This window comes from Phoca vitulina, unplaced genomic scaffold (genome assembly GCF_004348235.1).
Source record: "Phoca vitulina isolate PV1807 unplaced genomic scaffold, GSC_HSeal_1.0 scaffold68, whole genome shotgun sequence".
Taxonomy (NCBI): Eukaryota; Metazoa; Chordata; class Mammalia; order Carnivora; family Phocidae; genus Phoca; species Phoca vitulina.
The window spans coordinates 5,524,733-5,551,369 of NW_022589771.1; the positions used below are offsets into that span (position 1 = coordinate 5,524,733).

Here is a 26,637-nt window from a genome sequence, read left to right on the forward strand (position 1 = left end):
ATGTGTGTACATGGTGGGGTGTGCGTGTGTACATGGTGGGGTGTGCGTGTGCATGTGTGTACATGGTGGGGTGTGCGCACGTGTGTGTGTGTACACAGTGGGGTGTGCGTGCACGCGTGTGTGTACATGGTGGGGGGTGTGTGTGTGTACATGGTGGGGTGTGCGTGTGCGTGCGTGTGTGTGTACATGTTTATTCTCTGGCTCTTTCTAATTTGCCTGGGGCAAAGAACATCTCTGCGAAATGAAAACCCTGCTCAGTTTGAGGGAAGATGCTGTGTCAGGCTCTGCACAATGATGAACTTGGGTCTGACGCCTGCCGTGAGCATGGCGCGTGCAGAGGGGATTCCCTGTCTCGGGACCCCGCGGCTGTTTCTGTGGGAACTGTGTGGGAACCTCAGCTACCGTCTGGTTGTCTAGGGAAAGAAAGCTGCACGTGACTCACATCTAGAAGATACTAGTGCCAGGAGGGGTTTTATTCTGGGGAAACTGAGGCCAGGACGGGTGGGCGGCCTGTCCGTGGCTACTCCCTAGTCCTGAGCATGGCTGGATGAGCCCCTGGGCTGCCTCTTACCACCTTGCTCTTCCCTGTCCTCGTCTTCCTGTTCACATTTGGCACAGAGTTTAATCTGTTCCTTGAACCTCATTATGAAAAGTCTACACTGGGGAATGTGTTCTAACCAGGCTTTGTGCCATGTGGGCTACCCAAGAAAGTCAGAGTGACACTGGATGGAAGAAGGACTTCCTCTGGAAGAGTTACCAGATGGCAGCAGGCATCTCTTCTAGAACAGCCCGGGGCTTCGCTCTCACAGTGTAGACCGTCCATCAAGCCGCCCCTCGTGAAGGCTTGCTGGCTTTCACATCATGTGCACAGAGCGGAGTGGGGTGGGGGAGTCATCGTCGGGGGGTGCAGGTGGGCGTGAGCTGGGGTGAGCAGGGCGGGGCTGAGTGTAGGAGTGTCCGCGCGCTGCTGGAACTAATCGCTGCACACCGTGGCTTCAGACAACACACGTGCATTGTCTTCAGGCTCTGGATGTTAGGAGTCCAAAATCAGGGCTGTGTTCCTTCTGGAGGCTTCAAGGAAGCATCTTCTCCTTGCCTCTCCCAGCTTTCCGGTGGTTATACTCCTTGCCTTGCGGCCCCTTCCCCTGTCTTCAAAGCCAGCAGGTAGCGTCTTCAGATTTCTCTTTCCCCGACCTCTGCATCCCTGGTCATATCTCCGGGTACTGCCTCTGCCCCGCCTGCCTCCCTCTTTCCCTTAGAAAGGCCCTTGTGATTATTTTGAGCCTGACTGGATAATCCAGGATAATATCTCCATCTCAGGATCCTTATTTTAATCCCATCTGTAAAGTAACAGATGCTAATGATTAGGATGTGGACACTTTTGGGGGCTATTATTCTGTCCACTAGAGTGGTGGAGCACAAATCCCCCCATCCCTCCCTCCCTCCCTCCTGTCTCCCCTCCCTCCCTCCCCCCCCCCCCACCCCTCCATCCCTGTCTCCCCCCATACCTCCATCCATCCAGAGTTCTCACCCTGAACCCCCAACACTCAAGGCCTGAAAAACCCCCAAAGCAGTTGGGGATTGCTTTGAAGGAATGTGTTTCTAGTGTACCTAAGTGAGCTTTGGAGACATGAACTAGAACATTTTATCAGAGAATGGGCCCTGAGGTCACCTTTCCTTGTGCTCCCATGGAAGTGGGGCCCCTGATAGCAGCTGCCCTGAGGGCCCGTGATGAGGTGGCCCCTGAGGGTGACTCCGGAGACTGTGGCGGGGATGCCCCCCACCCCCAGCAGCGTGGCTCCCTAGCTAGGTTGGCACCTGTGGGAGGTCTGGGAGTGATGGGGACCAGCAGCTGTAAAGCTGTCCATCAGTGAGCACTGACAGGCCGTCACCAGTCCAGCTAATGAGCTGGGTCTCAGCCGGCGTTCTCCTGGCCCCCGGGTGTAGAGTGAAGCTCGCTTCCTCTCAGAGCTGCCTCAGCTCTCCTGTTCTCCCCGGAGCAGGGGCACCCCATCCTTACCTGGCCTTTCCTCAACCTTGCAAGCACACCTGCCCGAGAGAAATGACGTGGCAGGAGCCCAGCTGCCCTGGGCGCCAGGCCAGCCCCACTCCGAAGTTCTGGAGCAGGTTCACAAACTGCGGCCTGGGGACCGAATGTGCCCACCTCCTCTGTTTGTAAGTAAGGTTTATTGGAACGTGGCCTATTCTGGGTGACACAGCCACCTCGGCAAGGTCTTGAGTGAGGGAACAAACCCAGGATGGTGGCCCCTCTGTGGCCTCTGCCTGCAGGGCTCCACGCACCACGATGGTCTGTCCACACTCATGTTTGTGGCGTGCTGGGACCGCAGGGGTCAGCGTGCTGACCTCTCAGGATGGCATTTGACGTTCGGACAACAGCAGAACCAGCTCTGCTCTTCCGGGGGACCCACTGCTGCTGTTGGCCGCCCCGCATAGGGAGACAGTGCGCCTTTGCTTGGTGCGGCTCAGAAACCAGACCCGGGGGTTGAGCGACCCTGGGACCTCTCTAGAGACAGCCACCGCTTCTAAAGCCACAACTTGCGAAACCAAATCTGAGTGAGCCAGTTGCTTGCTGGAATTTGCGGGACGAACTGCTTATTATTTTCTGCAGGAAACCGGGATCGGGAGCCTAATGGGTCCCCAAGGGCTCAGATGGCATTTTACGGAAAGAAGCACCTGAAGGGTAAGGGAGGATTGACTGGCTCAGGGCTCTTTGGATGCACACAGGGGGTTTTGGCCTTAGCTTCTGAAACATGACCCAGGTGGCATCGTTGGCGTCCGGCAATGGGGTGATTTCGTCTTTTGGGGAGGGAAGGCGTGTCCTGTCTTCCCGTTCTCTGGGAAGTGCTTCCTGCATAGCAGACTGAAGGCACATTCCCGAGTTGACCTGACCTCGGTGATTTAATGGGAGCCACCCACACATGGGAGCCGCTGCAGCCCCCCAAACCTCTCAGCTGCATTCCCAGCCCTGGCAAAGGCTCATGCCCCAGGGGGAAGACACTTCTGGGGTTGGGCAACGTGGATGGAATGTGGGCTTCTCTGCTGACCTGCTGTGTGACCTTGGGCAGGTCATTAACCCTCTCTGAGCCCTTGCTTCTCGTCTGCAAATTACGGATCGTGTGCACCCAGGGCTGTACTCTGAGCTTATCCTTCGAGGGCTTGTTTCTACAAAAGGAGACATCTGTGTGCCCCCACTTAACTGAAGTTATGCTGCTGTGTGTCCCCTGACCCTTGTAGGTGGGACAGACACCGTGTCCCTCTAAAGCACCGTGCGCTAACCTGGGTCCGGGTGCCAGAGCTTTGCCAGCATCCTCTGAGATGGGAAGGCCCGGTGTCCGAGCAGGTTCCTGTCCTTGTGAGGGAGGGACCAGGCACTGTCCTCTCTGTCTTTGTCTCTTCTCTCCTCTCCTCTCTTGTCTGGGTTTTGCTTTGGTTTCTGGACTGACTGTTTTAGAGACGGGCTGCCCACACCTTGCGGGGGGCTGATGGGCATTGCTTGGCCCTGTCCCTCTGTGGTTTCTGTCCCTGGGATCCCCTGAGCATCACGACCCCGACCAGAAGCAGCAGGACAAGCCCCCGTGTAAACGAGTGTCCACAGCACACGGAGGAGGAAGCAGGCGGCCCCTCCACTGTGCCCAGAACTGGGCTGGGCGGAGCTCCTGGGCGGGAAGTAGGGCACCTCCATTTCGTATTTCTATAAGGAGACAAGTGCAAGGCTCCGCAGCCGAGGACGATTTTGTTACATAAAGACAGAGTTGTGCACGTGTGGGACACCCACAAACCCCGCTCTACGGGGATTCCCGGTCCCCCAGCACCAGACCGAGGTCCCCACCTCCAAGTGTGCACGTGGACCCCTGCGGGTCCGGAAGTAGGACAGAGAGGTGACTTCTTCACTTTCCACTGTCACTTTTGTGATTCTTCTATCCCAAACGTGTGTTTGTTGTTTCTAAGAAAAGCAGGTTTCTGATATTAGAGAGGGGCAGCCCCAAGCTGCGTCTTGCCCCTTCTCGGCTGCCCGACCCTGTGCAGGCCCCGCACAGGAGGACCCCTCCCGGCCAGCCTGCTGCAGGTCCCCTGTCCTTTCAGGCTGCGCTGGGAGCCAGCGTCCCTCCCGGAGGCTCGAGTCCTGAGCCTCATGAGCCTCACACGACCTGGCCGTGTATCGGCGCAGCCAGCCCGGGGGTTCATGGGCAGACCCACCTTCCCACTCGCTTGGTGTAAATGAGAAGACCACAGGCTACACCCCAGGGGCCCACCTTCTCCCTTGAAAGGGCCTGCTGCCCCCACAGCCCTGCATCCTTGGTACGCATCCTGGCGAGCACAGCCTGCGTGAGTTGTGCTATTATCTGGTGCGCAGTGTGCACCCCGATACCAAGGGACAGCCCCAGGTGCTGTCAGAGGATCCCCCGTGGGCGCTGCCCCGAGAGAAAGGGCCTCTCAGAACTCCGGGATGCGGGGCTGCCCCCAGGCCAGCAGACTGCACTTGGCCTCCAAACGGCCGGTGGCCAGCTCGTGGTCATCTCAGGGACTCACCTGCATCCTCAGGTGGTCCCTGATTCCCAGAACAGCCTAAGGGAGGGTTTGCTCGAGAGTAACCCCGGTCCTGACCTGAGCCGCCAGGAGGCCAGCCACAAACGAACAGACGCCCGCCCGGCATTAACGCTCCCTCGGTGATGTCATGCAGGTCCCCGTGGCCCAGGCCCCGGGGTGCCTGACGAGGGCCCCTGCACCAGGAACTTGACCTTGCAGAGGAGAAGCCTCTGCTGTCCCCCAGCTTTTCCGTGTGTCTGTCCACCGAGGGGCAGACACAGACTCTATGCTTTGGGGTCCCGGCCCCTCCCCGCACTGGTCTCCCTTGGCTCTGGGGCCTGTTAGCTGACCTGAGTCACCTTCATCCCGGGGGTAGGCATGTGGGCGCCTCCTCCAGACTGCGCGTGTGCGTTGTTCCTCTACCCCTCTCCCACCTCGGTGACTGTCAGCCCTCCCCAGGCGACTGTCGCTGTCCGTAATGAGGCAGATCGCAGGGCCACAGCTTGCTGCCTCTCTCTCCTGCCTGAGGAAACTGGTCCTCGGGCACTCCCTGTCCAAATCGAGGTGGCACCTGGTGACTGGTGGGAGTGGAGGTGTCTCATCTGTGAAAGACGAGTAGACCACTGGGCGAGAACTCCCCAGCCCCGCGCAGGTATGGGGGTGCAGGGAGCAGACGGCCAGAACAAGGGGCTCCGTGGGGCGCTTGTAACCGCTGGGTGTGGGGGGTCAAATACTTCGTTTGCATGATTGTGACCATTGGAGGGTCTGCTCTGAGGATGTTTCTCAGGAACTGAGAAAATGTTTCTGAATTAGGAGTCTTTACCTGTGGGTCCAATTGCTTCTATTTTGTTTATAGCACATCGAACAGTCCCCTCGAAGAAAGATTAACGTGGCTCTGTGTGGGGTGTGTTTTCCTTTGATGCAGCTCCCGGATGGAGACTTGGCAGAAATTCCAGAGCAATTTGATGTGGCTGCAAAATGATAAACTCTTAATTCTTAATTAATTAATGCTATTTTAATTATTTAATTATAAGGTAATGATATGTGAATCAATTTTACACGAATAGTTTATATGAATATAAAGTATAAATAAATGAAAGAAGAATCATTTGATTAATAAAGGCGCTTGCTCACCATCATGGGGGCGGAGGCAGCGTGGAGGTGGCATGGCCCTGGGTTGAGATCTGTTCACACTGGCTCTGGGGTCCTGGAGGAGGCACCTGCTTCCTCGTCCCACCAGGAGGTGGATTCCTCGTAGGCCAGACAACGCGCGTGCAGAGCTCGGAGCTGCTAAGGGGACCGCGAGAGGCAGCTGAGGAAGGGGGCACATAGGAGGCTGACTTTCTCACCCAGAGCTCGGCATTTTACGCAACGCATGAAAAATCTTGCTTTTAGCCTTGGTTGTGTCGTTAGTGTATTTACGGGTTTGTCCTTCCTGTGTGGGGGTCGAACCCACGGACCCCGCGATGGCTGGGAATGAATGTGATGTGCTTTCTGCAGGATACAAGACCCTCCTGAAAGGGATTTCCGGGAAGTTCAACAGCGGGGAGCTGGTGGCCATCATGGGGCCCTCCGGGGCTGGGAAGTCCACGCTCATGAACATTCTGGCTGGGTACAGGTGAGTACAGCTGTGGTGGAGAACAGGGTTCTCGCCCCGTTCTTAGCCTGGGGGCAGCAACCGGAAAAGCGGGGCCACCTCGGTCTGTCCTGTCACTTCTTAAGGTTCTGCACAGACTCCGGTGAGGCCTGTGGGGTTGAGCATTAAGAGGCCTTAGGATTGGGGCGCCTCTGTGGCTCAGTCGGTTCAGCGTCTGACTCTTGATTTCGGCTCAGGTCATGATCTCAGGGTCATGAGATCAAGACCCGCATCAGGCTCCGAGCTCAGCGGGGAGTCTGCTTGAGATTCTCTCTCTCCCTCTCCCTGCTCTCTCTCAAAAAAAAAGATTAAAAAAAAAAATGTAAGGTGAGCAGCAGGAGACCCGTCAGACAGGGGCCCGGGGCTCAGGTGCTCTGGCCTGGGCCTGTGTTAGCCCCCGACGTCCTGCCAGTCTTTCCTGGGAGAGCGGCTGGAAAGCTGAATCTTTCCAAGTGTTAAATTGCCCTCTTAGAGCCTCTGTCCTCCGCTCTCGGGCTCCCATTTGCCAACGTTAGCAAATACCGCTAATACTACTAATAATTTCATCTCCTGGAAAAAAAGACGAATATCACCCCTTTCCTTAGGACCTCTGAATTACTCTTTAATGCCGGAAATTAGGGTTTTTAAAAACCTCCCAAATGACAAGTTTCTGCCTGTTGCATTCACATCGAAAGCTTGAAGCTGATGCCCAGCATCATGGGGGTGCGTGGCAGGGGTGGGGGGCGGACACTTTCAGCACGTCCACACCCACAGCCGCTGCCTGGCTGGGGATGCTCAGGCAGCCTGGGGCCGCCGACCGCTGCCTGGAGGTGCCTGGGCCCCAAGCCTGGCCCCCAGGGTGGCCGGGGGATCCCGGCCCATGCCCTGGAGGAACGAGCCCAAGGTCGCAGTACTGGCCGGGATGAAGTTGGAAACCAGACGGGATTGCACTGGTCTCCACGGCCCCTTGGTGTTTCTGTGCTCCGGGACGTCTAGGAGGCAGGTCCTCAGGGGGATGCCTGTGGCTTCCGCCCCCTCCCCGGGGCTGAGATGATGCACAGGGAAGGCATGGGGCAGCGAAGATGCACAGTGGGTCTGGGAGGGGGAGGGAGAGAGGGTGGCTGGCGTCTCCGGGATGCACACGCCATGCCCCGACCTATTGAGGGAGGGGACAACCTCCCCTGTGGAGAAGGAGCATCCCCTTGGCTGCAGGGGTGCAGGGCCCAGCCCCTCCTGTGAGCCACCCGTGCACCGGGAGTCTGCTCCCCTCATGCCCTCAGGAACTGCTCTGACTGACACCCTCGGCTGCAGAGTCCTGGCCTTTGGGGACTTTGGTGTAGCCTTGGCTACTCACGAGATCATTCGGAAGCCAATCTCACAAAGCCCAGCAGAGCCGGGGTGTCCCTCCGACCTGGGGGCCGCAGGTGGGAGCACCCACGAGTATCTCTGCTTATTAGCACCTGTTCCTTAGGGGCTCGGTACCCCTTCCCCTTTCATCCTGAGCATGTTCTCCACGCAGCTCCATCCTGCGCATCCTGGTGCTGTTCTGGGTCGCCCCCTCCATCCCTTCTGGCCCCTTGGCGTCCCTGCCATAAACGGTCCAGCTGGGAAGCTGCTGGGAGGGGCCCCCTCCCTCCCCGAGGCCCTGGAGGAGGAGCTCACCGTGTGCTCTGTGCGCTTGCAGGGAGACGGGCATGAAGGGCGCCGTCCTCATCAACGGCCTGCCCCGGGACCTGCGCTGCTTCCGGAAGGTGTCCTGTTACATCATGCAGGACGACATGCTGCTGCCACACCTCACGGTGCAGGAGGCCATGATGGTGAGCCGCCCCCTCGGCCTGGGCCCGCCCCGGCCCGGCCTCCCTCGTCCCCGTTAGACAGAGCAGTGCCCTCTGCGGGTCACCTGCGCCCCGGCAGGTGGGGCTGTGGCACCAGGCCAGCTGTTTGGACAGCCGCATCGAAAACAAAGTCCCCACACCCCAGGTTCTCACGGGCTCTGGACGGCGAAATCATGGTCAAGTTTGTGAGACGGTTATTGACCCACCTTCTGTGGGTGACCGCCTAGAGGTGGCCACAATCTTACCGCCCGTGCGCCATCAGCTGTCCTTACTTATTTGTGGCTCTCGGCCTGAGGTCCCCAATCTGGCGCCTGGGTTGGGGCCCTGAGTGTCTGGTCCTCAGCCCTGCCGGCCGGGGTCAGGCGAGCGGAACCAGCATCTGCTTCACACCCCCCTGCATCCCAGGCCCCGTACGCACAAAGGCCCAGACAGTCACCAGGAGTGTGGCAGTGAGCTCGGGGCGCCTGCACAACGGGGTCTGGAGCAGCCCAGACAGCGTGTGCTCAGGCTGCTTGCTTTTCTGCCTTCTCCTGGCCTGCTGCCAAAGACCATGCCCGGCCTCTCGGCCCTCCCCGTTCTCAGCCCCTCTGCCTTGCGTCCCTGGTCGATAAATGGGCGTTTGCCTTGGTTTCCCTGCCAAGAGAGGTCTTGCCCTGTGCTTCTGACTTGGATGGAGCAAAGCTTCTTCTCTGCGGGGTTGGAGAGTAGCTGCCCGACGTTTCATCTGAAGGGCTACTCCAGGGGGTTCTTATCTCAGCAAAGGGAAGCAGAGTAAGATGTCGGATACGCGATCTGCCCCCTAACCTGCTCTGCGGGTTGTCCTCATTCATGTCCCCGGGGACTGAGTGTTCTGGAAAGGGGGAGAACTCTCCACCAGGCTGGGCCTCACCAGCAGCCCCGTGCCCGGGGCCCCTAAGAGTGTATCCTGCCTCTACATGGCCGTTCTGACCGCGGCACCGGGAGCTCAGGAGGAGTTCAAACAGAACAGCAAATTTAGAAAATTCAAGCTTTGCTGATCCCTGAAGGGCTACGTCACCATTCTCTCGGGCGACCAGAATTGAGCTTCTCAGCCAGTTACTGAACTCAGCACTTGGTTACTTGACCGAGAAACTTCCCTTTGGCTTCCAGCTCGATCACTGCTTTCTTGTGCAGACAAGATTGGTGACAGTCCCCAACCTGTCACCACGTTCTGCTGTGAAGTTCATTTTCAGAATGAAATGAGGTTTTGACCTTGGAGAGTTTTATGATGCCTTTGAAAATCACCTCTCGCTTGAGGGAATCCTGCCTTTTGGTTTTGAAGGTCCTGCCACAGGCGTAGGGATGACACTGGGCACCTGCACCCCATCCCAGCCACGTGTCAGAATGGCTGTGCATTTCCACGTGCTGTCTCTGACCCTCAAGACCACCGGGCAGACCGCACAGTGACCCTGGGTGTTGCCAAGCAGGCGGCTGGCCCTGCAAGCCCCCCAGGCCTGGCCTCTCCCCCAGCTCACCGGCTGGAAAGTGTGCCCAGGAGGAAACGGAGCAGTCCCCCTTGTCCTTGTCCCCTGCCAGGCCTTGTCCCCCAAGGTCACCCCCAGAACGGGACAGGCCAGAACCAGCGCCAATACTGGATGTTGATGGCCCCTCGAGTCTCACCAAGCAGTGCCAGGGGCCCCTTGGTGTGCCAGCAAACAGGACCTCAAGCAAAACAAAATGACCACAAAACTGGAGTCCTCACATTTAGCACTGGCCAATTTCTGTGTTGTGAACACTCCACAGCGGGTCATTTTAGTCTGTCGGTGCTTCAACAGGTGGCCCATGGACTTCCTAGATATATAGCAGTGGTCTTCACTGATGGCTGGAGTGTCCCGGTCGGTTGGGTGCCCACACCTGCCTTCCCTCTGGGCACAGCAGAGAAGCCATCTGACGTGACAGGAAGCATCCCAGACATGTACTGCTGCCCTGGGCCCTGCCTTTGTGAAGCCCAGGGGGTGGGAAGCCCAGACCTCTGAGGGGTGTCCTCTGTCGTGTCAGAGTGAGGTGTGCCCTGCTGACCGCCATCTGTTCTGATCCCACCCCCCGGCAGGTGTCCGCACATCTGAAGCTCCAGGAGAAGGACGAAGGCAGGAGGGAGATGGTGAGTGCGCCCTTGAGCCACCGGTGGTCCCGAAAGTGCACGAAATCCACTTGGCAAACGCGTGGGGAGGGACTTTTGGGCACTGGTTTTGTTTGCTGGTTTGTCACCTAGATTTCTGTGTGGGAGACGGTGACATCTCAGTGTGCTCTCCGGCCCAGCAGCTGTGGGCCTGGGAGGGGCCTCCTTGCCACAAGACTACAGACCTCAGTGTGGCCACCAGCCTGCAAGGACGCAGCAGGGAAGCTCAGGTGGCCCGAGCACACCAGCCTGGACATTAGACCAAGCACTCCCTCTCCCCTGTTTGGTGCTCAATATGCTTTATACGCCATTGTTTTTTTTTTTTTTTTTTATAAAACACTAACAATGAAGATGGTTAGTCATTCCCTTAAAAATAACCACCGTTCGCCCACCCGCACTCACGAGAAGAAATTTGGTTCTTACACATTATTAAGTAGCCTTAAAAAAAAATCAAATAAACAAGTTTCCGGGATGCTGGAGACCTTCTAATCCTCTTCATCCCTCCTCCCTGGCTCCCCCAAAGCCCAGGGCCCAGGGAGGGTGCCAGGAAGCCCCACGCAGCCCCATGAAGCCCCACGTGGCCCCATGAGGCAGGTGGGACCTGCTTATGTTTACACATCAGCTGGGGGGAATCTCAGTTTCCCTCCTCCACTCCACGGTTGGCCTGGCGCTAGTGGGATTTCCATGCAAGAGTAGAGTTGGGTGAAATCCCACTCGTGCGCGATACCATCTTGTCTTCTAAACCCTTGCAAGACAAGGGTCCGGCAGTGGAACGAGGAGGGTCTGCAGGGTGAGAACCAGTAGTGCTACGTGCTTTCTGCTGCAAATCAGAACAATGCGGTGAGCGCACTTAAGAATATTAATAGCAATTCTATTTATTGCGTCAAGTCCCTTTCCTGTGGCGCGTAATAGTTAATGTGACGTAAGTGTGTCATGAAGACAATGCCGGGCATCCTCTCCGCCGTGGCCCCAGGGCTGGCCACCACCCTTCAGAACCCTCAGGATCAGCCCGGGAATCCGGGGTCAGCCGCTCTGGACAGGAGGGAGAGGGGCACACGACCCCTGTGCTGTTGAGGTGCTTCCTGGGGAGCTTTTATTCTGAGGTCCAAAGGGATGAAATGGATTACTGGAACCCAGACGTGGCAGGGGTGGGGACCATGCCATCGGGTGGCCGGTCAGGGTCTTGGGGAGGCCACGGGAGCCCATTCTGCCTGCTCTAGCAGAAGGGACAGGGATGAGACCGCCTTCTTGGTAGGGCGAGGAGGTGTCTCTGGTGGGCCTAAGACTCGGACATGAAGACAGCCGTGCGCTGTTCTCAGCTGGGTTTACAAGAGCAAAGACATCAAGTCAGCGAGGGTCTTCTTGGTCGACTGCATGACTAAGTCCTCCCGTGGGAGGGCAAGCCTTGCCCCTCTCCAGATTCATCTGCTGCTGGATTGAACAAGGCGGTAAGCCTTCCTTGAGGGGCCTGGAGCTGGTCTTGGGTCCTGCACACGCTTCTCACTGGAAGCCCCCGTTCCAGTCCTCAGCCAAGTGTAGGGCACGCCTCTCCCAAGAAAGCATCCGCAGGATTCTGTGGTTATTTCAAGGATGAAACAGCGGCCGAGTGCCTGCCCTGACTCATTTCCCTCGAATCTAGGCTGTGGTTGTTTGTAACTCGTGGAAACAATAGAATGGAATGTTCTAGTAGGTAACGGAATGTGTTGTCGACAGCCTTCCTTGGTTCCCAGAAAAGCAGCCTCAGCCCTCGAGGGTTCCCAGAAGGGGCTTGCTTGGGAGCAAGATCTCCCAGGGCTGAGACATTGTTCTTTCTGACTAGTTTTAAAACAAAACCAACCTGCAGAGCATCACTCTTGAGAGAACGCTGGAGAAACGGGCTGGACGGGGCAGGGGAAGGGCCGGCACTGACATTTGCCTCCACCTCCAGCATCCTGTCCATGGGGGCCGAGGGCACGTGAGGCGGGGCGCGCCCGGCCACAAGGAGGGAGCCCCGAGAGGACAGATGGCGGAAGGGAGTGGGCATATGCCGAGCCATTGGGGGGCCCCAAAGGCAAGCCTGGAGCGACCGGAGTGACTCTTCATTCTGCAAGTGTGGCCTGTGGTTCCAGAAGACCGCACAAGCTTGGTGGCTCTGGGAAAGCCAACAGATGGCGTCTGCAGGGGAAGGAGACTGTGCCAGAGAGCCCTCCCCACCTGCCCTGCCTTGCTGGCCCTTCCCGGGCAACCTCGCTGACCTTCCCGGTTGGGATCCCTCAGATGCAGTGCATTCTAGAAGGGCAGCGGATTGGGTTTATAGATCAGCAAGGAAAATGTCTAGTGGGATTCAGACCCAGGTCCATTGGACCCGACTGCACCCTGGCCCGTGAACAGTGGTGCCCTGGCTCATCCTGTCACCCAGGCTGCATCTTGTCCTGACTGTGCATCAGTAACTCAAGAGCTGGAGTGGAAATTTTCTTCCCTGTGAGTTCCTTCTCCTTCTGGATGACCTCATCTCCCCGGAGAAACCACTGGCCTGAGGTCCATCCCCAGGGGCTGGGATGGTGGCCAGGCGTGTTCTTGCGGGAACTCCAGGAGGGCTCGTCCTGGGAGGTGAGCCTGGGGTGGAGGCGGGGCGGGCTGCTGCAGAGCCCCACCGCCCCGGGGGGCTGCCTCCAGGAAGACACCTGAAAACCACGCTCAAGTCTGCTGACTTCTGTTCCCCGAGTCAATACTGGATCAATGACCTGGAGTGGACACAGAGGCTTAGTCACAGTGGACCGTTTATATCCTGGTGCCCAGCCTGCTTCCCGGGAGGAAGGGGGGCATGGGCAGAGCCCCCGTGGAAGGAGTGACTGCGTCAGGCCATCTCCTGGTCTTGTTGCCCCATCAGAGCCCTGGTTCTCCCATGACGAGTGCCAACGGGTGGCTTTCCTTCTCCCTGAAGGCCTGGCCGGTGTGGCATGGGTCTGCGGGAACCATGGGCCCTGCTCAGAGTGCCGTTAACAGCTGCTGATAATCACAGGCTTCCTCTGGCCAGGCTTTATGCCACATGTTTTCACTGCTTCTCCCATGTTGCCGTCACGATGGCCCTCCCCTTTGTGCTGCTCAGACACCTGATCATCCACCGGCTGTGTGTCTGCCGATCCCCCTGTTCTGCACATGGTGATTGAGCACCTTCCTGTGCCCCCCGTTCTGCACATGGTCATTGAGCACCTTCCCGGGCCCCCCGTTCTGCACATGGTCATTGAGCACCTTCCCGGGCCCCCCGTTCTGCACATGGTCATTGTCACCTTCCCGGGCCTGAGTGAGGCTTACGAGGGCGGGAGCCTGCCAGGTCACCAGCAGGAGGCAGAACGGGGCCTCCAGTCCCAGCGGGCCTGGGTCCAGCACTGCTCCCCAGCCTCCTGGGCCCAAACCCAGGAACTCAGACTTGGAAAAGCACCTTCCCACTTGGCAACAGGCCGCCTGGGATGGGCCCCGATAAGCAACCCCATGTGTGTGTGTCCATGAGTGGGCTGGGGGAGGCGGCAGGTGTTTCCAGGGGGTGAGGTGTGGCGGGCAGTCCCTGACGGCCACACTGGCTCTGCTGCTCCCCCAGGTCAAAGAGATCCTGACGGCTCTGGGCTTGTTGTCTTGTGCCAACACGCGGACTGGGAGCCTCTCGGGCGGCCAGCGGAAGCGCCTGGCCATTGCCCTGGAGCTGGTGAACAACCCTCCCGTCATGTTCTTTGATGAGCCCACCAGGTAATCAAGAGCAGCGGAGGGAAGAGCCCTGCCCTCTCCACCAGCAGGGGCCCCTGGAGTTGCCTCCAAAGGGGGAGGCATGTGCTCTGCCTACCCATCTTTTTCTTTGTCCTGGGGTCCCAGAGCAGAGGCCTGACCTCCCACCCTCTCCCTGTCTGACTCTAGAAGACATGACAGGCTCAGCCTGTAGGATGGACCTCCCCACTGTCCTGTGAATATGGGGTATGGTTTGGGGGTCCCACAGGCATCTCACAGAGCCCCTTGCCTTACAGTGGGCTGGACAGTGCCTCCTGCTTCCAGGTGGTCTCCCTGATGAAAGGGCTGGCTCAAGGAGGGAGGTCCATCATCTGTACCATCCACCAGCCCAGCGCCAAGCTCTTCGAGCTCTTCGACCAGGTATGTGCGGTGATAGCCCAGGTGATGCCAAGTCCCAGGGACTCACAGCTTCCTGTCAGTTCCTGGGGGTGTCTTCATTTTTGAGTGGCCTTAAGTGTTATGTTTCACCAGACTCTGGAGTCATAAGCAGCTAAGGTGGCAGGGCGGGAAGGTAGAAAGAGCTGACCAGTGTTCTCCCTCTGGGGAGGAGGGGTCTGATATTGCTAAAGCTTCATTTTCCACCCCCACCCGTGTAACAATGGGGGAACACCTGTTTTACAGAATTAAATGGCAGGTTATCATATGTGTACAATATCATTTCTTTTATAAATCACAGGTTTTGACACTATAAGTAAAAAAAAAAAAAAAAAAGCCCAGGGATGAAATGTGTACAGCTTCAAAATCTTTCCTAGCAGGTGGTTGGTGTGAGGGTGAAGAAAAGCAATATAATAAAGTAATGCCTGTCCATATGATATCCTCCCTGACTTAAAGTTCCCTTTGAACTTTAACATTTTGGGGAGGTAATGTAAAGCTCTCCTGAAAGAAGGAGAAATTGACTGATGGATGGGTTCATGGGTAGGTGGGTGGGTGGATGGATGGATAAATAGAAGGTGGAATGGGTGGTGGATGGATGGGTAGATAGGTGGGTGGATGGATGGAAAGATGGATGGATGGATGGAGGGTTGAATGGGTAATGGATGGATGGGTGGATGGATAGGTAAATGGGTGGGTGAGTGGATGGATAGAAAGTTGGATGGGTAGTGGTTAGATGAATAGATGGATGGATGGATGGATGGATGGGTAGACGGAAGGTTGAATGGGTGGTGGATGGATGGGTAGATGGAAGATTGAATGGGTGGTGGATGGATGAGTAGATGGAAGGTTGAATGGGTGGTGGATGGATGGGTGGATGAGTGGGTGGGTAGGTGGATGGATGGATGGAATGTTAAATGGGTAATGGATGGATGGGTGGATGGATAGGTAAATGGGTGGGTGGGTGGATAGATAGAAGGTTGAATGGATAGTGGTTGGATGGATGGATGGGTGGGTGGATGGATAAATGGGAGGATGGATGGATGGGTAGATAGAAGGTTGAATGGGTGGTGGATGGATGGTGGATATGTGGGTGGGTGGGTGGGTGCATGGGTGGAAAGATGGATGGATGGAGGGGAAGGTTGAATGGGTGGTGGATGAATGGATGGATGGACGGATGGATGGATAAATGGGTGGGTGGGTGGATGGATAGAAGGTTGAATGGGTAGTGGTTGGATGGATGGTTGGATGGATGGATGGATAGATGGGTGGATAAATGGGAGGATAGATGGATGAGTAGATGGAATGTTGAATGGGTGGTGGATGGATGGAAAGATGGATGGGTGGATGGAAGGTTGAATGGGTGGGATGGATGGATGTGTAGATGGAAGGTTGAATGGGTGGTGGATGGATGGGTGGATGGGTGGATAAATGGGAGGGTGGATGGATGTGTAAATGGATGGGTAGGTAGGTAGACAGAAGGTTGAATGGGTGATGGATGGAGGGCTGGATGGATTGGCAGCTCCTGTTGCTTTACAAAGGAGGACAAGGTTGATGTTCTCCCTCTCCTTACTTTTTTCTAGCTTTATGTCCTTAGTCAAGGACAATGTGTGTACCGGGGAAAAGTCTCAAATCTTGTACCGTACTTGAGGGATTTAGGTCTGAACTGCCCAACCTATCACAACCCAGCTGATTTTGGTAAGTAGAGCCTTAACCAGCTGGAGGGGAAAGAAAGGGGCTCTTTTCCACTTTCGGTGGGTTTCTGCTTTTACCTGAAGCCCCCAGATCTGGAATTCCTTGAATATTCCACACATGGCTCAACTGCCATCCTGTGGTGAAGCTTTTAAGAACAGATAAGAGGTTTTCTTTCCTCCAGAGATCTGGGAACTAGAACAAGGATGTTGTTGTTAGGAGCCATTTTTCCTAATGCTTTGCTGTGTTAGGTTTCTGACTTAAAGGAAGGTATTTCTGAAAATAAATAACCTTTAAAAATAAAAAAAATGACCCTCTTACATTAATTAACCAAGTTGTTAAAATGTGGATTTAAATTTCCACCAAACATAACAAAAAAGGTGAAGCTCAGAGTCCAGAGACCAAGTTGATGGTCTGAGCTCCTTCTCCTGATTTGGAGGTCCCGAGGTTGGCAGCGAAGTACACCATGTCCTTGAGATGTAGGAGCCCAACCCTGCATCCTGGCGTTGCTCCCAGGTGCCTCCCTTGGCCATGCCCTCTAGGGTGTTGATGCCGCTGCTGCTGGCCATCACTTTCTCCCCACCACCGGGTCTCCGGGCCCAGCACCCTTCCTCCGCACCATGCCCCACACATCTATCAGCAAACCTCACAGCCTCTCCAGGCCGTGTCTCCAAAACCAAGTCTCCTCCACCAGGCTCTGCAAGCCAGGGAGGCAGGAACCCCTCTTGCCTTCTCTTTCTCTCAAGCTTCATATTTACTAGGCCGCCAAGTGCTTGACACCCCCACCCAGTCCCATCCCCCCGCCCTGGCCCCTGTGCTGGGGTCCAGTCTTTGCTCGCACATCCTGTCTGCCCGAGGCTGCTGCAAGATTGTCCCACAAGCCGGGTGGCCTAAATCAGCAGAAATTCATCCTGTCGCAGTTCTGGGGCTGGAAGTCAAGGTGTGGGCAGGGCCGAGCTGCCTCCGAGGGCTCCAGGGGAGGGTCCTTCCTGCTCTTCCAGCTCCTGGGGGCTCCAGTGTGCCTGGGCTGGTGGCTGGGCCACCCCAGTCTCTGCCCATGTCCTCACATGGCTTTTTTCTCTGTGTCTCTGGGTGTCCTCTCCTCCTCTTGTAAAGACACCAGTCATGGGACTCAGGGCCCACCCTAAATCCAGGATGATTTCATCTCAAGATCCATAACGAATTATATCTGCAAAGAGCATTTTCCAAATAAAGCCACATTCTGAGGTTCCAGGTGGACATGAATGGGGGGGCATCAGCCTTTCTCATCCATGTTTTTCCCCCAAACATCTGGCCACAGCACTGCTGGGATTCCATATCTCTACATCATCATCCCCCAAATTGTGTTCCTTGAGACACAGTTCCCAGGCCAGGCTCTGTCTTCTGAGAAGTGGGTCATGACGGCGAGGGGGGCACACAGTGGACAGGAAGGGGCTGAGGGGGAGGGGACCCTCAGCTAAAGAGAGGCTTTGGCGTGTTGCAAAGGTAGTGGCTGGAGCCAAAGATTGTCACACACCTGTTCCCCAGAGAGAGAAGGCGGGCAGGGACAGGGGCTGCAGAGGAGGGGCAGAGCAGGGAGGGCCTGCAAAGAGGAGAGGACCTAGGGGGTAGGAAACCGGGCACATGGGACTGTGGGAAGGTCTCATGAAGGGGAGAGTGTACCCTTCTGGCAGCTTCTAGTCCCTCTGCGTCACTGGAGAGAGGGCGGGAGGGGAGAGGGGCCGTTTGGAGCACGGTGGAGCAGGGTGGGTGTGAGTGAGCAGGTGAGCTGGCCGTGCTGGGCCCATGTGGCATCACTGATGATGATGTTCTCTTGTGGCAACATGTCCTGGTTGATGACAGGATCTAGGAGGGCTTGGCTGCCTCGGTTCAGGTTCAGGGAAAGCAAATAGCTGGTGTGGCCAGAAGGCAGGGCCAAAAATTCGAAGCCGCGGACTATGGGCTTCAGCAAGGATGTCAGTGAGGGGAGGGGCCGTGGGAAGGAGGCGTGCGAGACCGCAGGCCACGGGCCCGAAGGGGCAGCAGTCATGTGGGCTGTGGAACCAGGGGCCACGGAGAGGCCGTGGGATCCAGAGACGGGGTCAGTGGAGGACACACTCCCTGGGGACTGTGAGGTGGGGCTGAGGGTCCCAAGCGGGCTGGTGGCTCTGGGCCCCTCTCCATGGTCCTGAAGAACTGTCACTGCGCCCATCACTCTTGCCTGAGCCCATAGTGACATGCAAGCCCCCTCCGGCTCATCCCTTGGCTCCAATCCTGGGGCTTGAATGCCCAAGGCAGGCATTCAGTAACCATCACTGGGTGAATAAGTTAATAGATGCACGAGCTAGTTACCTCTCAGGCTCCCTGGCATTGCCATCTGAATTCGCATTTCTAGGATCCTGATGTGACACCTGGCCTTGCTGGGGGTTTTGGAGCTGACGAAATTTCGGTTGTGGCGTGATCTTATCCTATCATGCAGCATCCATATAATCCACTAAAAGGACTCCCGCAAGGCTCACTGCTGTGTTGTTGCAAAATGACCAAGGCCTGGGGTCACGTTAGCGACAGGGGGCTCCCCCCTGGAGGGGGGTGCTGGGACTGACCCGTCTGTGTCTCCCACAGTCATGGAGGTCGCGTCCGGCGAATACGGCGATCAGAACGGCCGCCTGGTGAGAGCTGTCCGGGAGGGCATGTGTGACTCCGACCACAGGAGAGAGCCTGGGGGGGATGCCGAGGTGAACCCTTTTCTTTGGCACCGGCCCTCTGAAGAGGTAAAGCAGGCAAAACGATTGAAGGGGTGGAGAAAGGTAATGCAAAGCCCCGGCCCCCCGCGGGATGGCTGCATGCTGCGCCTTGCGCCCTGCCGCATGGGGGCTCTTGCTCAGCCAGGGGGAGCTGCGTCCTGGGCTGGCGGCTCACGACTCCCCCTTCCCGTGTGTGCCCGCAGGACTCCACCTCCACGGAGGGCTGCCACAGCTTCTCAGCCAGCTGCCTCACCCAGTTCTGCATCCTCTTCAAACGGACTTTCCTCAGTATCATGAGGGATTCGGTAAGGCTGTGGGCCAACGTTCTTTCAGGACAGAGGGAGCTGCAGGGTTATTTTCGGTGTGTTCATCCTGCCTGAGCGCTCAGGCTATTTTCCCTGCATTTGCATCGGTCAGCTTTCCCTCCGCGGTGCTGCCGTGACAAATAGTCCCCAGTGGCTGTGACAGTAAATACGTATGTTGTGCTGGTGTGTTGTGTGTTGGCCGCTGTGGCTGGTGGCCCCGCCCCACGTGTCTCATCCTGGGACCCAGAGTGGAGTCACGGCTCCCTTTCTGGAACATGGCAAAGGGCAGCCTGTCAGAGTTCCTGCTGGAGGCAGCAAACCTGGTCTTGTGCTCGCTTTCCTCTGGCCAAGCCCCAGTGGGAGTGTGCCCCTCTCTCAAGGAGGCCCTGGGGGCCAGGGCGCGGGCAGGTGCACAGAGCCCCGTCGGGCAGCAGGCGGTGAGTGACTGGGAGCCGTGATCCTGTCCACCCATCACAGTGGACAACCTGGCAGGCTCCCTGCCGAGGGGGGCTGAGTGCCCAGGGGGGCCTCTGGGACCTGCTTTGAATGTTGGGGGGCTTGTAGCTGCCCAGGCCAGAGCACTCCGAGGAGGGGCCTCAGGCGTATCCATTCTCTGCCCTCCAGCACTGTTTCACCTGACCCCTCCTCTGAAGGTAGACTGCCCTCCGTGCCTTCTGTGGAGCATAGCAATTGCTTCTGTTTTAACAGCAGTAAACTGCTGTGTGTGTGTGTGTGTATGTGTGAGGGCGAGTTGGTTTAGGGTTGGGCTTGTTTTTCTGGAGAAGAAATCAGGGGCCAATGTCTCCAAAGCCTCAGCCTCGAGGTCTTTGCCGACCGCCATGCACGTCAGCGAGAACTGTGTCTGCCCCCCAGGTCCTGACGCACCTGCGGATCACGTCTCACATCGGAATCGGCCTCCTCATCGGCCTGCTGTACCTGGGGATTGGGAATGAAGCCAAGAAGGTCCTGAGTAACTCCGGCTTCCTCTTCTTTTCCATGCTGTTCCTCATGTTCGCCGCCCTCATGCCCACCGTTCTCACGTGTGAGTGCCTGACCCTACCCCCTCCCACCAACGGGGGACCGAGGTCTTGGCTCGGCCAATAGATGAGCTTTCTGACAAAGAACGTCATGGTTTTTTGAAGTATCATTTTCTTTGTTGACAGGGACTATCATATTTTCTCTTAGACAAGAAAATACATACCATGTTTAAGCCAAAGGAATTAATCACTAATGGAGAAACTGTGAGCATTGTGGAAGGCTGACGAGAGAGATTTCTAAAAAGTTTTCTAATCAGGAATGCCTCAAATCTTACTGCTTACCTGTTACCTCATTCACTTATTAAGCCAGCCTGCTGTGGCCAAGTTTGAGAGTGGATAAAGCTATTCTAGATGGATTTCCATGCGGTTCCAGATGGTTTGCAGAGCACGCTGCCCTTGCTCGCTCTGGGCTGACAGTAAACTCCAGCATAAAACTTGCCCCAATGTCGCCTCCCTAAATGGCCCTGCATGCTCAGGACTAGCTTGGGGGTTCTTGCCCATGGAAGGAATCGCACTGGTTAGTGCTGAGCTTAGCAGGAAATCCTTGTGCGAATCACTACAATAATGCTCAGTATCCGAGTAGATGTTCTCCGCACTTCGATTGTGCGCCCAGTGACCCTGTGGGTTATAATCATGGTCGGCAGTTTTCCCGGGCTGGTGAATCGTTCCGTATGTCTTATCTCCGTGTCTGAGAGCCGCTCACATGGCAGGTGGGCATCGTGGCCTCCAGCTCAGCACGCGCGTGCCTGTGCGGATACCCAGCTGGCGGGCTGTGTCTGTCTGACCCCTTTGCCCTCCTTCTGTCTCCTAGTTCCCCTGGAGATGGGAGTATTTCTTCGGGAACACCTGAATTACTGGTACAGCCTGAAGGCCTACTACCTAGCCAAGACCATGGCCGACGTGCCTTTCCAGGTGCGTTAGTGAAGGGCAAGGGTTCTCCATCATTCCCTGTAGAAGGGGCTGGAGACACCATGTCCGTGAGGGGTGACGGGCCTGTGCTTGCAGATCATGTTCCCGGTGGCCTACTGCAGCATCGTGTACTGGATGACGTCGCAGCCGTCCGACGCCGTGAGGTTCGTGCTGTTCGCCGCGCTGGGCACCATGACGTCCCTGGTGGCACAGTCCCTGGGTCTGCTCATTGGAGCCGCATCCACGTCCCTGCAGGTACCAGCTGAGGACACAGCATGGGGCGGGGGGGTGGAGGGGCTCCCTTCTCCACCTGGGCCAATGCGGCCGGGGCCCCTCCTCCCTAAAACGCCGCCTCCTAATTCTGCCCTGACTTCCCAGATTGGCTTCAGCAGGTCGCTGCCCGGGGAAGGAACCGCGCCGCGGCGGCTGGTCAGGGTTGGCACAATGACAACAGCAGGTGCCCGTGGCCTTCGTGCCTGCCAGGCGCTGTTCCCAGTGCTGTCCTCATCATAGCTCATTGCTCCCCGGCAGCCCACAAGCTAGGGTGGTGCTATCCCCATTTCGTAGTGGGGGAGACTGAGGCCCAGAGAGGCAACGTGGTCTGGTCAGGGTCGTGTCGCTGGCTCTGAGTCCAAGCTCTCAACGCCTATGTTTTGTTGCCTCTGGGGGATCCGCTCCGCCATCCCTTGGCCCTCCAACGGCAGCCTGCGCCCCTACCCTGCCCCAGGGCTTCACGTGCCCCCCAACCTGCCAACCCCCACTTGTTCACTGCGGCGGCTTCAGGGTGCTCAGGTCAGCTCTGTCCCCCAACACAAAGCCACAACTCTGGTGAATCGTGTGCCCCTCAGGCCTTCCATCACACGCCCTCCCCTGTCACTGCGTGTGATGGACTCTCCGTTTCCGTCTTCAGAGCCCCCTGCCAGTGACCGCTTGGCCCCCAGGGCGGGCCCCTCATCCGTGGATAGGCATAGCCATGGTGTGCATGGGGTGCATCGGGCGGCCGTGGAAAGCGCTCGGCCCCACCAGCCGCCGCGAGAGCCCAGGGAAAGGTGCTCTTTGCCGCTTTCTCCCTCGGACACGGCGGCAGCACCTGGCTGTCCACTCCTCCGGATGCTGTGCTGCGGCCTCATCGCTGTTCCCCTTGGTCCCTGCCTCCTGCAGGAGGCTGTCTCTCTTCAGCGCCCCCCCCCCCAGCTGGGGCCCGCTGCTCTCTGTGCGGAGACAGGCTGCAGGCTGGAAGACAGGGGCCCTTAGTGCCATCCTGGCCTTGTGTGACCAGCCGGGAGACCTGGCCCTTTCCCAGCTGCTGGCGACTCTCCCCAGACACGTGGGATATGGCCTCCAGGGGACACCTGAGGAAACTGGGCGGGATTCCCACCTGCTGCCCCTGAGCACGTCCCCTGTGTGCCCCCCCAGGTGGCGACCTTTGTGGGACCCGTGACGGCCATCCCCGTCCTCCTCTTCTCGGGGTTCTTCGTCAGCTTCGACACGATCCCGGCTTACCTGCAGTGGATGTCGTATATCTCCTACGTCAGGTAGCGTGTGTGGAGACTCTGATCACTCGGGAGCTCTGTGTGGACCAAGGGAAGGGACCAAAGCCACTTCCTAGCCACCAGCTAAATGCCAGCATGATGCTTGCACCATGAATCCGAGACTATTGATGCCTTTCACTTTTTCCCAAGGCTGGTGTGTCCGCACCCTCTCGAACACACACACACACACGCACGCATGCACACTCGCACACACAAGGATAAAATAAATACTAGCAATTTATGCCTTGAAGAAGCCACAGTGGACCCCTGTCTTCTGCCTGTTTTTGGAGGACTGCCGTGGGGGGTGTGTTTCCATCTTACCAACCTCGTCCCTCTCTGGAATGAACAGCGCTCATAACAAGGTTCTGACTCTGTGTAAATCCGGTGGAAACCAAGTCCTGTTTTAAACATCTTAATATCTTTGAACAAGAGCATTCTGGCCCCTGGGCACCGCGGCGCTTGGACCTCATTCTCTCTGCTCTGGGTCCTGGCGCCTCGGCCTCACCGAGCAGCGCCCATCTTCAGTGCTCTTCTCCCCCAGCTGTAGCAATCCCACATGACACACAAGATCCAAAGTTGGGAACAAGCTTTCTTTTTCTAGAATGTCAGTTCAGACCCAGATGTATTGTTCAGGAAAACAAAATCAAAACAAAGCACCCGCACAGAGTTTCAGCAATCCGTGTGTGGTCCAACGCCAAGAAATCAGAAACCCATGTCTTTCTTCTCAAAATTGGTATTTTTGTTCTGACGCTGTGGGGCTACCCCGGAATGAGAGACGGCGCAGAAGGGTTTTACTGAAATGCTCTATAGTCCTTCGAAGGCTATCAGATCCTTTATTATATCCAACTGTTAAAAAATATATCAGGCGATCAAAGAGCCTTCCAATTCGTTTCCCCCACTGAACAAATACCTACTCTTCATTCAGTTTGGTTTTGTGGGTAGAGACTCTGGAGGAAACAAAATTTGGGAAAACCTTAGCCAAGCCATTGGATGTGTTTGTCTTGGGAGGCTAGGAAGCATTTCTGTGAAAGACGGGTCTCGGGGAGGGAGGGTGGCCGCACTGCGGATCACGGACAGGGGGACCCTGTTTCCCTCGGCAAACGGAGGCGGGCGCAAGGGCGTGGGGTCCCCTGGACACGGGGAGGGCCTTGCTCACGGCCGGTGCCTTCCTCCGCAGGTATGGGTTTGAAGGGGTCATCCTGTCCATCTACGGGCTGGACCGAGAGGACCTGCACTGTGGCATCGATGAGACGTGCCACTTCCAGAAGTCGGAGGCCATCCTGAGGGAGCTGGACGTGGAGGACGCCAAGCTCTACCTGGACTTCATCGTTCTGGGTATTTTCTTCATCTCCCTGCGCCTCATCGCCTATTTCGTCCTGAGATACAAAATCCGGGCAGAGAGGTAAAAACACCAGAGTGCCAGGAGACACGGACGTAGACATCGCGGCCCAGGGCCCCTTGTAGAGCCGCAGAGACCGCTGCCACCCAGCCCCTGGTGGCGTGCTCAGTCCGCGGGCATCGTGCTGCCCGTCCACGCCCAGCCAGCTCGGCGCCTCTCTCCATCTCCCTTTCTGGCTTCACCTGGGAAGAAGGTGTAGAAAGGCGTCGCATCCTTGTGCAGAATTTAACACGGCGGCAGCTGGGCACGCAGGAGTGGGCAGCAGAAGTGCGGCCGGGAGGTCGGGGGTGGCCCCGTCTCGGGACTGTCGCTGCCATCCTACGGTTTTGCCTCCTTCTCCAGGGAGAAGTCAATTTCCAAGCCAAAAGCCAATAACTCTCATTCATTTTAAGAAACTATCTTTTTAGTACTTGTTAAAGGAAATTATTCAGGGTAAATAACACACTTCGCTTAGAGACGTGAGGGGCTTAACTAAGGCGCGGAGCTGGTCTCGTTTTCAGGCAGACCTTGGGAAAGGCGTGGGCGCGGTGCCCCGGCAGAGAGAAGGCTCTGGGGCTGCACGCGTTCCGAAAAGTCGGACAGAAAGCTGGAGGGTGACATTGGCCCACCTTCCCAAAGTCTTTTCTCCCCCCACCCGTGCTGCTTATTTTAAGCAAAAAATATATTGTTTATTTCTTCCTAACTTTCTGAACACCTTAATTTCGCCTAAAAAGTGTCTAGAAGATGAGCCTTGTTGATTTTTTGCACACATGTCCCTCTCCTCACGTATCACATCGACTACCTCCGCGGGAGCTGGGAGAGCTTGGGGGGCAGCAAAGCCGGGGGGCCTGGGAGGGAGCCGCCAGCGGCGGGGTGGGGGGGCGCACCCAGACCTCACGGCCTCCGAGGCCTCGCAGGCAATGGGCACAGTCCACGCAGCTTGGTCAGACGGTGCGCAGGGTCACGGGCGAGGCCACCTCCCGAGCCGTGTGTCTGTGACATCCCTGCCTTCTCCGTGCTGGGCCCCTGTAGATGTCACAGACCAGAAGCTCCTTCTTCCCAGCGACAGCATCACAGAAGGAAATCCCTGCAGGGCAGGAGCGGCGGGCACATCTGCGGGGTGAACGGCCTCTGGCTTGGCACTGGCCCCTGGGGCGCCTACCAGCTGTCAGAGGTGGTGCGACCGCAGGGGGAGGTCAGAGGAGGCCAAGGGGGGAAATGGAGTTGCTCCCCGCTTGGAATCTCACTGCCCAGGGGCTGGGGTCTCCCAGAGATGGACTGTTTTCTGCACATGTTCATGCCCTGTCTGCACCTGTCTCCTCCGTGAACAACAGCGCTGCGTGATCTCCAAGGCCGCTGTCAGCTCGAAAGGGGTCTTTGACTCCTCAGTTTTGTTCCCAAAGCTTCTATTTCCCACTTTAAGAGAATGGAAAGAGTTCGATTTTTACTCACATACAGATTTGACTCGCAGATGCTTAGCGATCCCTTTTTCAGCCTTCCATCCTTTGTAGTAAACACACTGGAGCGTATTCAACTGTAACTTTGAGTTTTGCTGTTCTGTACAAATGTGGCATTACCTTCCAGATCAGGTCATTTACCCAGGATCTAACTTAGGCTTTATAAAGAGTCTTCATTGAGTTTCAAGATAGATTTGCCTACAAGATGTCACCGGTAGGAAGACCCACCTAGGAACAGCCTGGTGAAATAGAGGGAGGGGCGAGGGGATGGATGTGATCACAGCAGGTGCCGTCAGTACTTAAAGACCTCTTTCCCTCTGTGACCCTGCAAGGACCAGCTAGCCTGGAGCCACGCTGCAGGGCTGAGGCCACCCTCCCCCGCCCCCCAACAGGCAGCTCATGTTGTGTGCCCTGAGCCCACCGTGCCGTGTCTCAGCCACTTGGGAAGGAAACAGTGAGATCCCTCGAGATTGAAAATCTGGTTTCCAAGTCTACCTGCACCCTCAGAAGGGATCATTTCCGTAGGAGTTCATGTTGCCCGCATTTCAATTTTCCACTGTTAATAAATTACATTCATCCCCTTAATAGATGAGGAACTGAGTCAGGGGCTGATATTGGGGGACGTGAGGGCTGTCGGCTGCTTCAAGGGAAACACATACGCAAAGTAATACGGGAATTTTTGAAGGGCGCTAACTGTGTGGCGAGTGTGCCGAGTCGCCAGGCAGGAAGATCTGCTTGGAAAGACGTCCAGGTGCGGAGCAAGGCTCTGTCTGCTCTGGGATGCCGCCCTTCCCTCGTTGTGGGCAAGCGCCCCCTGCTGGAGCCTTCTCTTACAAACGCTTGGCATCACTGATGCAAAGGGTGTGGTTTGCATCTCCAGGTCCTTAGATAAAACATCTTATTCCAATGACCGAAGATAACATCCAAACAACTTACTGATTTGTTTTTTTAAATCCTTATGGTTAAGAGGTAGGTGACCATGTCTTTCACACATTGGGACTGAAAGCAGACCAGCTTGCCAGAGTTCATTCTCATACAGAATTTCCGAATGTAATGCCCAACTATCCCTTTCATCTCGGACTGTGATTCTTCTTTTAGAAGGAAGAATTACAGCTTGCATAAACGATGTGCAACCTCTCCCGTGTTTGTGAGTACAGGCGGAAGTGGAAGTCCAAAGAGTATCACTTCTAAGTGACATTTGTCCGGAGAGAAGGGGGGGAGCTGGGATTCTGCCCAGCGCCCACTACTCACTACTCACTGCTCCTGCTCCTGCACCTGCTCCTGTTCCTGCTCCTGCTCCTGCACCTGCTCCTGCACCTGCTCCTGCTCCTGCTCCTG

The 26,637-nt window shown here is 56.7% G+C and overlaps 1 protein-coding gene across 4 annotated transcripts in view; it reads left to right on the plus strand.

Moving 5' to 3' along the window:
- ABCG1 (ATP binding cassette subfamily G member 1) overlaps positions 1–26,534 on the plus strand; it is a 55,717-nt gene extending 29,183 nt beyond the window's left edge. For 2 of the 4 annotated variants that reach the window (XM_032392555.1, XM_032392554.1), the window contains exons 3-15: positions 6,049–6,166; positions 7,848–7,980; positions 10,067–10,117; positions 13,713–13,858; positions 14,131–14,254; positions 15,850–15,964; positions 18,560–18,744; positions 18,885–18,986; positions 19,860–20,028; positions 20,835–20,935; positions 21,029–21,187; positions 22,349–22,467; positions 23,642–26,534. In XM_032392555.1, the coding sequence (XP_032248446.1) occupies positions 6,049–6,166; positions 7,848–7,980; positions 10,067–10,117; positions 13,713–13,858; positions 14,131–14,254; positions 15,850–15,964; positions 18,560–18,744; positions 18,885–18,986; positions 19,860–20,028; positions 20,835–20,935; positions 21,029–21,187; positions 22,349–22,467; positions 23,642–23,870 (1,751 nt within the window). In that variant the 3' untranslated portion in view covers positions 23,871–26,534. The remainder of the gene's footprint in view (positions 1–6,048; positions 6,167–7,847; positions 7,981–10,066; positions 10,118–13,712; positions 13,859–14,130; positions 14,255–15,849; positions 15,965–18,559; positions 18,745–18,884; positions 18,987–19,859; positions 20,029–20,834; positions 20,936–21,028; positions 21,188–22,348; positions 22,468–23,641) is intronic. The other 2 variants (XM_032392557.1, XM_032392556.1) reach the window with 1 other exon arrangement.
- The last annotated feature ends 103 nt before the right edge of the window (positions 26,535–26,637 follow it).